Here is a 13,153-nt window from a genome sequence, read left to right on the forward strand (position 1 = left end):
CAACGTTAGCACAATAACTGTTCGTCGGGAGCTTCATGAAATGGTTTCCATGGCTGAGCAGCTGCACACAAGCCTAAGATCACCATGTGCAATGCCTAGCATCGACTGGAGTGGTGTAAAGCTCGCCCCCATTGGAATCTGGAGCAATGGAAACGCATTCTCTGGAGTGATGAATCATGCTTCACCATCTGGAAGTCTGACGGACTAATCTGGGTTTGGCGGATGCCAGTAGAATGCGCCTGCCAACTGTAAAGTTTGGTGGAGGAGGAATAATAGTCTGGGGCTGTTTTTCATGGTTCAGACTAGGCCCCTTAGTTCCAGTGAAGGGAAGTCTTAACGCTACAACAAACCATGACATTCTAGACGATTCTGTGCTTCCAACTTTGTGGCAACAGTTTGGGTAAGGTCCTTTTTCTGTTTCAGCATGACAATTCCCCAGTGCACAAAGCGAGGTCCATACAGAAAGGGTTTGTTGAGCTCGGCATGGAAGAACTTGATTGGCCTACACAGAGCCCTGACCTCAACCCCATCGGACACCTTCGGGATGAATTGGAACGCTAACTGGGAGCCAGGCCTAATCTTCCCAAATCACTGCCTGACTTCACTTGCTCTTGTGGCTGAATGGAAGCAAGTCCCAGTAGCAATGTTCCAACATCTAGGGGAAAGCCTTCCCAGAAGAGTGGAGAGCAGCAAAGGTGGGACCAACTCCATATTAATGCCCATGATTTTGGAATGAGATGTTTGATGAGCAGGTGTCCACATACCTTTGATCATGTTGTGTACATAAGAAAAGGAGCAGCATCAAAAGCAATAAAATCACATATTAAATAAGCAAGTATATTACAAATCGATAAAAGTACACTAAACATGATGACAGACGAACCAGGGAAGTGAACTAGACAGAGGATAAAAGTTAAGACAACAAATAATCTGAGTAAGCCTGTGTGAAGAGGTGTGTCTTTAGTGAGAACATTAATATGTGTATGGATTGTGAGGTTTACCATTGCGTTAGGTTTGTTTTGTCATGTTAGAGCCTGATTCTAAAATGTATTAAATAGTTTTCCCCCCCTCATCAATCTCCACACAAACAAAAACAGGTTTTTAGAAATGAATGCAAATGTATAAAAAATATAAACTTAAATATCACATTTACATATGTATTCAGACCCTTGATTCAGTACTTTGTTGAATCACCTTTGGCAGCGATTACAGCATCGAGTCTTTTTGGGTATGACGCTATAAGCTTGGCACACCTGTATTTGGGGAGTTTCTCCCATTCTTCTCTGCAGATCCTCTCAAGCTCTGTCAGGTGGAATGGGGAGCGCTGCTGCACATCTATTTTCAGGTCTCTCCAGAGATGTTCGATCGGGTTCAAGTGGAAAGTGACACTCAATAATTGATTCGCCCCAAACATAACACTTTGTATTCAGGACAAAAATTATTAGTTGTTAAATCTGTGTTTGAAATCCACTGCTCGACTGAAAAACCTTACATATAATTGTATGTTTGTGGTACAGAGATGAGGTAGTCATGCCAAATCATGTTAAAGACCATTACTGCACACAGAGTCCATGCAACTCATTATGCGACTTGTTAATCACATTTGTACTCCTGAACTTCTTCAGGTTTGCAATAACAAAGGGGTCGAATACTTATTGAATTTCAGATTTTCATTTTTAATTCATCTAAAAACATTGTTTCACTTTGACTTTATGGGGTATTGTGTGCCAGTGACAAAAAAAATCTGAGGAAGCCCGATGATCTGGTGGAGACTTAACAGTTTGACGAGCGGGCTGGGCGAACAAAACCTGACGATCCGACTGAGGCCCGTGGTGGGATGAGCACCTTCCGAGCCAACCGGGGCAAGGAAACCTCTCAAGCCAGCTAGGATGTGGAAACGCCGACGAGCTGGCTAGTGTTAGAGTTGCGTCAATTCGAATCTGGTATCAGGATAAATATGACAATGAGTCACGATTGTATACTATGTATTTTTTATTAGCTAAGCAATAAGTGGTAAATGCAATTTTCGTATATACGGGCTCTCTGTCCCACCTCGCAGGGCAAGCAGAGAACTGACAGGATGTATGTAAACAGTATTCTTTGTACTGTGATAGACATAGTTCCAACCCGTCTGTTGGCCTATCACAGTAGAGACTGGGCGTGGTTTAGACTCACTCAGCCTATTATTGATTGTTGTCGTATGAGTTGGTACCAGCCCCCGGGCGCTCCAGTTGATAGATGTAACTTGCTGTGTCGAGTATCTATGCGCTCATTCCCTAGATACCGTTATCACATATCTGGTTTCTGTTATTGTTAAGTTTGAGTTCTAACAAAAACAGTCTGTGGTTTGCTACACTACGTTCTGTATGTGTCCGTTTTTATGTTATTCTGTATTTTTCCATCATGAGAAAGGCCTATGGCCTTGAAACTGTTAACAATGTTTCAAGTCAGCTATGTTGCATAACACATACATACATCCACACAAGCCAACAGCAGATAATATTCAATCATATATATGGTAATGGGCTATAGTGCACAACACAGAAACCTCATAATCCCCCTTTTTACACCCCTATGGGGTGTAACCATACCATCCGATATACTAGGTTGCTGATGAACCCAGGAACTTTAAACCTTTATTTTGTGAATATATGAAGTGATGCACCTCCCTTTGTTGATTAACATATAAACTGGAGTTTTTGATTCCCCCTTTTGACACCCACAAGGGTGTCACTCATTATCCTTTATTTCAGCGGTCCCAACATAGTAATATGTTAATAGCATTTCATGAAAATAATAAAAAGTGTATTATTAATAAAACATTATTATTATTTATTTTTTTTACAGAAAAACAGAAAAGAAAAATCAACCAAGAAAAAATAAATAAACAATCAACAAGTGATATATGCCTTTGTCTCCCCCTTTGACACCCATAAGCGGTGTCACCTATCAAAAACAGGATAAAACTTTATTGTTTATTGACTTGTAAGATATAGGATAACTTTGGTCATGGAAAACAGAGTAAAGCAGAGCAAAGCATTATTATAAACCATCTGGTCCTCTCAGCTACTCCTATCCTGTACCAGGTGGGCTCCTTGCCACCCAGGGACTATAAACCTTCACATAAGAGAGGACAAGTTATATCGTACACGTTATGTATTTAAGAAGTTATCATTCCACGACCTCACCCACAGCAAACCAGGGGTCATCCTCAGTCAGCCCCATCCTCCCCTGAAAGCTTGATTCAGTATCAGCATCTCCAACTGGAGCATCAAGCAAAGGCATCATGCCTGAAGCCTCCACACCAGCCACGCCCTTCATTTCTGCCGAAAGCTCGTCCAACCCAACCAATGCTTTTGATATACTCCCATCAGGACTGGTATTATTAGGTATAAATGTTGTCGTGGAAATTTCCTCTATTTACCAAATCATGGGAGCAAACCACACACACAAGTCAGAGTTAGTTATCAAAGTCCATCTTTAATTATATGAGCTCTATCACAATCCTGTGACTCTCAGGTAATTCAGTGTCTCTCAATGAATTCTCTGAGAGCCCCCCTTCTGCATTGCAACTGCGATCCTTTAATAGCAAAGAACACACATAGTCAGACAGCATAGACATAATAAATCATTCAGCTTTGTCTCCTTACTCAAACCCTAGAACCATAAACCAATCCTCCATATCAACAGGCATATATCAAATTGTCATTTAGATACAACCAATTCTAAATACAACCAATCCTGGACAAACTCACGGAGAGGATAGAATGATTCCAGACACTGCCATCCTCCATGGGAAAAGTAGGGAGTGAACTGGCACACACACAGTGGAGCAAAATATATGTTTACACATGATGATACTTTGACCTCTCCCCTCTCTGCGGCCCATGCAACTTAGTCTTGACATAGAACAGATAACTGTAACCCCGCCACAGTATTATACAAAAATACCATTCTGATGAGAAGTAACTTACACACATTTGATGAATATAAAACATCTTACATATGTTACCAACAAATTCTGATTCTTCCACGACATTCCCCTCTCAAGGGACTCAGTCCCTTCTGAAGAATCAGAATAGTAACATACTCAATATTTAAAAATTCAAATCCCCTTAATGTCAAATACCTTAGCTTATATGTAAGCTTTCTCCCTTCTGAAACTAAGATTACAAACGTTATTCTACAAGACAAACTTGCACATGTTTAATAACACAGAATAATCCATTTGATGAAAAATAAAAACATAACATATAAATGCTCTTTAAATTACATGAGAACCAGTGTCTAAACACAGGCCTCCTCACAACATATAGGACAGACATCCCTCTAAGTCCTCATGCTCAGAAATATACTCAGGAATAGAGAATAGGTCATTGAAATCATTCATATTCCAAATCATAAGTAACAACCCAACTATTTATCAAACCAATATTTAGAATATCATTCTTCAGTGATTCAAATTGGTCTTATCACTGAAAGTTTAAAAAAAGTAAAAACACATCAATATTAGCAGATTTACATACAGTATAATTATCCCATAATTCTACTATTAACTTTTTTAATCATGATTATAATACAGATCAGTATCTCAATACATTCTTAATCTAAATTACTACAATTTACATGGTGTAGACCTCTTCAATCAACCTGATACCACAAAAGTATAAACAATTTTAATGGCACAGTTGATTAAACCCCCATTACACAGGCACGGCATCTTCTGGCATCTTCGTTTTTTCTTCAGATAGCTTTACAGTTCAAAGTGGACGGCCTATGATAATGTCCCAATTTCAATGTCTCATCTTTACCACTCATGTCTTGTCCATTCGTCAACCAATATACCAGCATCATAGGAAAATGTTAGAACAGATCTTTCTCCATGATCACTCCAAGTGGACTCATCACAGTATGACAGAACCATGAAAGAAAAGCAGTTGATAGCTTAGATCTGATACTGGACACCAATTTCTGGCTTGGTACTTTTCTCTCGGTAGAAGTGGTTTGGAAAGCCTCCTTCAATGCCTTTGTCACCCTTCTTCAGCCAGTTAGAGTGGGTTTTGAGGTACACACACCATTCGGTCCAAATGATCTCTTCCATGCATTAAGATACCGTCTGATGTCACTTTTCATGATAACCTCGAAAGAACAGATCAGAACAACAGTTTAGTTCAGTTCATTAACTACATGATAAATTATTACTTTTACCAATTATTCTTAACACACATATCTAAACATATTTCACAGAGAATATCAAAACATTCTATTGAAACTATTCTTTCAAATTGGTTTATACTCCCCATCTCACTGTCAAGTCCATCGTAGAGCCAAGGATCAAGAAATTAGACCTATACCCCTCGGGAATAGAACAAAACAAACACAACAAATACAATACACTCAACAATACAATACACTGCTTCACATATCACTTAAATTGTATAACTTTAATTCAAACCCTCAAAAAACTGAATCCTCCCCCATGTTTTACACACATCTCTCCGTATGAGAGTAATGTAAAACAAAACTCAAAAGAAATGTAAAAAAACATTTCAGCTAACCTAATCAAATTAAAATCACTAAATTGAAAAAAAATATGTATGATAAAATGTTTAATTAAGTTAAATCAACTCCTAAAAAAAATCTTAATCAGCAACCTAATAATTTCAATCTGTTGATATAAATTTAGTAAAAACCAATCCTGATTTTTTAAAACAAATCTAAAATCCTTCAAAAGTCGGTCGTCATCATCATAAAAATACAAATAAACATTTTTTCCCCCCCACTGATATCCACAAAGGTCAATACTGTTCAGCACGTCCATTAATGATCTTCCTTTATTCTGTACAGGGTCTGAAGTTCCAATGTATGCAGATGATACAGTCAAATTAACTGGTGTTACTTAAACAATCAAACCAAGAATCAATAACCATCAGAATTGATCCTTACGATGTTTTATGATTCAGACATCCAGTCTCCCACAAATCTATGATGCCCACCTAGCGAATCAGCTGCTAGAAATACAGAAAAAATGTACCTGAACAACGGTCAAAACAATTAGAGTAAGGTTATTGTATATTCAAACTAATAATGCAAATTTACGTTATTCTACAACAATCTACCTGCCTCCAGCAACTTTCCCTGACAATTAGTAGCCAACATAACTCTTCCATACTTTCTTTTTCCCCCAGTTGGGCAAAAATATAAACCCTCTGATTTCAACGTTTTTTCCTTACTTCTATCGTAAGATTAAAACCCAACTTTATAACTTCCTCTTTGCTCTCCACACTTATGAAATGTATCCTATTTCTTTAAAAATAACACACAGCGCCAAGATTATAACATGCGTCAGTCAATCTATAAGCATGAAAAACATTTCGGTAACCACTTTCTATCGCTATTCTTTCCCCGCTATTATTCAGAATGTCTTTAACTTAGGTAACTGTCTTCTCTATTGATACAGTAATTTAAATACGACCCAATTCTCAATACATTATTCCAGCAGATAATTTAGTGAACAGACATCGTCTTGCACCAGAATTCGCTTCGTTATTATTTTAAATTGAATTAGTCTATCAATTTAACCTAAACAATCTATTGAAAACGTTCAATTTATCTCTTATACAAACACTAGCGACCATAACTTTCCAGGCAAAACATACAAATAGATTATTTACAATCAAAAACTCTGAATTCAGCCAGCGCCATGACTGGGAACGGAACTCGGGCTTCCCGCGTGGCAGGCGAGAATTCTACCTAATGCTATTTCGAAAAACTAAGATTCTCCGCATATAAACCCCATTTCTAAGTAGAATCAAAACACGTCACTATCGGTTTCCCAGAAGAATAATAGCCCAATTTTAATAGAACAAACGTTACTCCAGCTATGATTCTCATACTCCGGCTATGATTCTCAAATTCCAAATGAATATATTAGCAATCAAAGAATAAATTCGACAGTTAATGACTAGGAAACAGATTTTGCGCCTTTTAATAAAAGTAGATTATGTTTACTTATGCAACGTATTTCAATTACTTTACTACATCACATTAATCACGCAATGATAATTAGTTTGATGGAAAACATTAGGCTTTGTACGACATTATAAACTACATCGAGCATCCCTCGAATTCTCTTTAACTTTATGGAAAACAGTTTATTCACTTAAATCCCGCAACTTCTCTCATACTGGGAAGAAAAATTATAACATGTTTAGACCTTAAAGGCAGTTTAATTTAACATGTTTCATCCAGACGGAGATAATCCAATATGCGTTTTATAGTTACATCGTTAAGGTAAGATAACCAAAAGTGGACACACTCTAATCAGTTTCTAGAGCTCAATTTCCCAGATTTGGTAGATTATTGTAATAGTGCTTCAAAACTTCATCTTTATCAAATTATCCATTTAAGATATCAACTCAAAACCTACGTACGTCTACGAATGGGTGGTTTAAATTGTATCTAATCATTCTCCACATTACTTTACACACACATACCATTTATCATAATTTCAAATAATTCACAGAATCCATATAAAACTTAAGAAATCTTAGGTACTCACACAGAACTTTCAGGATCATCCACACAGGATTGGTCAGATGTTCACATAGAACTGTTCAGACGTCCACACAGAACATCAAAAGGTTTGCCCACACAGAGTCAACCCTACCCCGCTCACACAGAACGGTCCGACAACTATTACCTAGTGATCCCATAACAAAATACTCACACAGAGTAACCCAGGGCATACCTGGCTAGCACATTTAAAATAATTGGAATTCACCACATCTGAGGGTCACTTAGACAAATCACACAGACGCACAGAATGAGGTCCTTCTTCCAATAGGGCTTCACCAAGTACCGTGTTTCACCTAGAACACACAGTCACCCTGGCCCCTCACCCCGACAGACCTCCCCCAATCCCCACTGTGATCAATTCAGTGTCAGGAGGGCTCTTGGTCACTGGCAACCGGACAGTGCAGAGTATCTTTTGAGTCCACAAAACCCCCAGATTACTCTCCTCTGACTCGGCCCTGCTTACGCCGCCAAGGTGCCTTCCTTACAAAGGAATTCACACTCAGAGTATACATAACAGGCATAATTAAAAAACTCGACTTCAAATCTGTGTGTGGTTCGCTCACCTTTTTCCTTTAAAAGAACTCAGTTCGAGATGTGGTATCCACTCGGCTCGCTTCCTCTTAGATCAAAGGTTGGTCCATCTGCTCCGTTCCCGAAGTGTGGTTCTCCCTGAGATCCCAAGTTTAGGGGATCCCTCTGCACGATTTATTTACCTAGATCGTAGGAACGGTCATTTCCTCAGAAATGTCCTATTTACCAAATCATGGGAGCAAAACACACACAAAAGTCAGAGTTAGTTATCAAAGTCCATCTTTAATTATATGAGCTCTATCACAATCCTGTGACTCTCAGGTAATTCAGTGTCTCTCAATGAATTCTCTGAGAGCCCCCCTTCTGCATTGCAACTGCGATCCTTTAATAGCAAAGAACACACATAGTCAGACAGCATAGACATAATAAATCGTTCAGCTTTGTCTCCTTACTCAAACCCTAGAACCATAAACCAATCCTCCATATCAACAGGCATATATCAAATTGTCATTTAGATACAACCAATTCTAAATACAACCAATCCTGGCCAAACTCACGGAGAGGATAGAATGATTCCAGACACTGCCATCCTCCATGGGAAAAGTAGGGAGTGAACTGGCACTACACAGTGGAGCAAAAGATATGTTTACACATGATGATACTTTGACCTCTCCCCTCTCTGCGGCCCATGCAACTTAGTCTTGACATAGAACAGATAACTGCAACCCCGCCACAGTATTATACAAAAATACCATTCTGATGAGAAGTAACTTACACACATTTGATGAATATAAAACATCTTACATATCTTACCAACAAATTCTGGATTCTTCCACGACAATGTACAACATTGTTCACCAAACATTTTGCAAACCCCTCCCTGACTGGCCTGGATCATATCTAAAGCCAATATATTCTGCCTGGCGGTCCTGGTAGTAGCCTCCAATTGCTCAGCCATACCAGTAAGGGCAGAGCGGGTATAAGTTAACAAAACGTTGTTGATTATAGTATATATAATTTATCCATGAGGTCTGTTTGGCATCCACAATAGCAGGGCCAGGAATTGGTAGTAGATGCCATAAACCATAATTCCTGTTTAGGGCCTAGAATTCCTAAGGAACACCAACTGGCACACAGATTAGGTTGAAATGTATATTATCTGTTACCTCAGACCAAGGTGCATCATGCTTATATCTGTAGTACGGGTGAACATCATTAGGTGCTTTTCTAGTAGATCCCAGGAGCTGATTAGCTGTAACTTCAATAATGGTTAGTGGTATTATCAGACTGGCAGTTATTTCTAAGGACAGGTATTAAATGCCTGTTTGGGCCACACATCCACCATACATCAGCAACACCCTTAGTTTGATTCAAGCCTTTCACTGGCCAGGTGGCATTAAAGGTTATGTTACTACTTTAATCTGCTGCAGGCAACCGCCCATAGTCATAACCCCTACCTGTACCAGTGATGCAACTGTAGTTACCTCCGTACGCCTCAACACCCCATGGAGCCTTTTGAGGAGGGACTTCCGGGAACACTAGAGACTTACAAAGGGTGGAGTTGGGTTTAACATGGTAAAAACTTTCCAGTATACACCTCCATCCTTCCTTTGTAATGTCTTGGCAGTATATGGCATGTATGCCAACCACATATTTCCCCTACCGTCATATCCAATTTCAGTACCGAATCTATTTGTAATATCCTTAACATTAATTACCTGGATAGGGTTTGGTATTGTGGTTGGTTGGAGGCAGAGTCGGACCTGGAGTGGTGGAGGAGTGTGTCCGGCTCAGGCTCTGGTTCATCTGGGACCGCTGTGGCTTCGGCAGCATTTTTACAGAGAACACACCCGTCGTGTCAGCCCCATTCCTTTCCAGACCGAGGGTATAGGTTCCTGCATCAGAAAGCTTAATGGACTTAATGGTTAGTAGGATTTCATCACCTTTACAGAGTTCAACAGTGCTCCCAGGTTTTCCCTATATCATGGAAAACCTATCCACCTTTGTGGGATCCCCTATGCTATAAGAATACACTCTTCTACAATCCCAGAACTGTCCCAAATTGGTTATCATGTAATCCCCATACGGACACCCTCCCCCATTACAAAGGTACACTGGCACCCTCCTATACACAGGTGTTAAAACCAAACACAAATATCTCAATTTCTTCCCTGCCCTTTTGGCTCAAAATATGTCCCAAATACTTAACATGAGTCTACCATAATTAAAACTTATCCTTGCTAATTTTCACACAACATTCATCATAGAAAATATAATGACACTATAATGTAAATTTCACTGCCTTTTTGTATTAAATTACCTTAATATCAGTATTACAAATGACCATAGATTCTCCATCCAAATGACTTTCCAATGAGGCTGATCAGACCACAAAGGAAAGTTACAATGGAGGTCATAAGTCATACCACCCCTCCAAAGAAGTGTTTCTTACTATATTAAACAACATTCCTCTATCAAAAGATTTCACATATTTAATTAAGACTCAGAAAATAAAAACTTCTAATATTTCATATGTGAGTGTACCCCTTTAAGATATCATGTCTCTGGGAAAATGGAAATGTACTCCCTCCAATCATTAGTTTTAAATTTACTCGATGTTTCATGTAACTCATTCAATCCTTCTCCAAATAAACTCAACCTGCAATCCGTTGTGGTTGTTGGTATTGTTGACCTTGTGAACCCCCTCTCTGACCCTGCCAGTTCTCTGAGTTCCTGCGTGTCCCCCATTGGCCTCTCCCCCTTTGGGGTCCAAAAGGTCCCCTAACTCTTCTCTGGATTACTCCTGATGACTGCCCACAACTCCATGCCCAGTGACCACAGGTGAGGTTAGCCCCTCTGTCTGGATCTTGATTGTAGCTTGGCCATCCTGTAGAAGGTGGTTGCCCCCCATACGCATTCCTTTGGGGTGTCATCAATCCCGCCATAGCCAGTAACAGTGTCACTGGTGTTGGCTCCAGAAGGTTGTGGTGCAGGTTGAGGAGTGCTGGTTAGAGGCATCTGTTTTGCTGGCTTATCCTCTGCCAGTTGCTTCTTCAAGACTTTCTTCTGTAGTTGCTTTATTTCATCCTCTTCCTTCCTTTTTCCTTCTCTCCATCTCTCCACATGGTGTTGAGCAATCTCAGTGAATTCCATCACATTCTTCACAGTGATCCCCACCACTTTTTCACACTCTGTTCCAGAAATAGATGTTTTATCTCATTCTTATCTGGCTCAGCATTCCAGGCCTGTCTCCACAGGATCCTGGCTTTTTTTCATATAAACCGGCACAGTTTCATCCTCTTCTAGGGTCAATGATTTCAGGCCTAGGTTGAGTGGGGTATTTCCTCCCGATGGCAGTCCACGTGCCATTCCGATATGGGTCAAATGGGGTTCCTACAGAAGATATGCCCCATAATCCACCTGTTGTCATGAGTTCCCTACATTCTTGATCTCCCATGCACCTGTTCATTACAGCCGTCATATCTCCAATGGTTAACTCGTCTGCTGCAGTAAAGCTGTCAAAAGCCTTCACCCACCTACACCCAGACTCTTCTGGCAGTGGCAGACTGTCAATCAGTGTCTGTAGATCTCTGTGAGCCCAGTGTTTGTATACTGTCTCCCCACCTGGTGTCTCCCTCAGTGGCATCATATTAGCGGATCTGATCTTGCTCCTGGCGTGGTATGCAGGTGCGTCATCCTTTGGGGTCCACACCTCCCCATCAAAAAGCCCACATATGTACTTGGAATCACTGTCTTTACTCCCTTCATTGAGAATAACCCCCAGACTCATCACCCCGTCCTCTCCTTCCATGCTTCTCCTGTTTTCAGCATCATCCCCATCCGGTCCCACATGAATATACGGTCCTCTTTTTCTTTGTTCCTTCTCACTGCTTCCGTGCTGTACCTGGTCCAGCTTCTCTACAGCAGCTTGCAATATTTTCACTTCCTCTGCTCCTCTTTTCAGTTCCTTGTCCAGCTCCTCCATTCTCTGTCTGTTCCACATTTCCTTATCTTGTTGTTGCCTGAGACCAGCCTGGTCAGGCTCTGTCCAACTTCCGAGTTCACTCCCTTCTTCACTCTCTTCTTCCAATCTCATACTTTCCACTCCCTTCTCTAGTTTACTGAGACTTGCTATACCTCGTGCCATTTCTTTAGTAGCATCCAGTAGTATCTGTATTTCTTCCCTTCTGCTCTCACTGGCTCGTTGCCAGGACTCTCCATGTTCAGCACCATCAGGTTTTTTATAATTTATGGTAGCCGTGAGGTCCAGCACGGGGGCCATTACCTGCGGACCTTCGTAGGGTGGGGGTGAAATAGGGAGTTGCGGGTACAGTTTGTTGGGAGTGGTTTGCTCCTCCTCACACATTTTCTTGAGTTTCTCCAATATAGCCAATCCTATGCGCTCCTTTAATTTAGCCTTCTCCATTGCTTCTTTAATTTTACCCTTGGTGGACTCCCCACCCTGTTTCCATTCGGAACAGGTTTTGTTCACTTTCCGCTTCAACGTCTCCAATATCCTACCTCGACTGGGAGCCCGTTGGGCGTGGCAATGCTGCCCGCTTCTGTCCACTCCCTTTTCCTCCATTGGTCTCTAATGCTGATTTCAATGTTTTCAACACCTTCTCTGCCTCCTGATTAGCCATTGTCTAATGTATTTCAATTACTTGTTTTAATTTGAATACAATATAAATTATCAGGTTCAATTGTGTGCTGCCTTAGAATGTGTCCCAATCTAGCCACTGTCTAGTAAACACCATGCACTTCTCCTTTACCGTTTCAAAACATAACCTAGTACATTGACTTAATACCTAATGTACCACAATCATACGGTTCGACTCTCTCAAACCTTCAAACATACATCAGTTCGAATCACTCAAACCTTACAAACATACATGGTTGAATCACTCAAACCTGCAAACATACATCAGTTCCAATCACTCAATTTAAATAATAAAAATGTGCAGTTATTTATCCTCCCTTTGTAATGGTTTTCTTCATCTGAAGGAGAGGCGGACCAAAGCGCAGGGTGGTGGTTATTCATATT

General features: G+C 40.3%; 1 protein-coding gene across 4 annotated transcripts; it reads right to left on the reverse strand.

Annotated features, from left to right (window-relative positions):
* Positions 1-3,925: 3,925 nt before the first annotated feature.
* On the reverse strand, positions 3,926-12,618 carry LOC109873633 (uncharacterized). Of its 4 annotated transcripts, none has more exons than XM_031809396.1 (3): positions 8,667-12,618; positions 8,142-8,327; positions 3,926-5,348 (listed from the first exon to the last, which is right to left on the reverse strand). In XM_031809396.1, the coding sequence occupies exon 1, from the start codon at positions 12,533-12,535 to the stop codon at positions 11,402-11,404; it is 1,134 nt and encodes a 377-aa protein (XP_031665256.1). In that variant the 5' UTR covers positions 12,536-12,618; the 3' UTR covers positions 3,926-5,348; positions 8,142-8,327; positions 8,667-11,401. The 4 variants fall into 4 exon arrangements, with proteins under 4 accessions (XP_031665256.1, XP_020320858.1, XP_031665255.1 ...); XM_020465269.2 differs by lacking the exon at positions 3,926-5,348 and having other exon boundaries at positions 5,532-8,327; positions 8,667-10,004; positions 10,769-12,618; XM_031809395.1 differs by lacking the exon at positions 3,926-5,348 and adding an exon at positions 5,532-6,008.
* Between the last annotated feature and the right edge of the window lie 535 nt (positions 12,619-13,153).

This window comes from Oncorhynchus kisutch, linkage group LG29, assembly GCF_002021735.2.
Source record: "Oncorhynchus kisutch isolate 150728-3 linkage group LG29, Okis_V2, whole genome shotgun sequence".
NCBI lineage: Eukaryota > Metazoa > Chordata > Actinopteri > Salmoniformes > Salmonidae > Oncorhynchus > Oncorhynchus kisutch.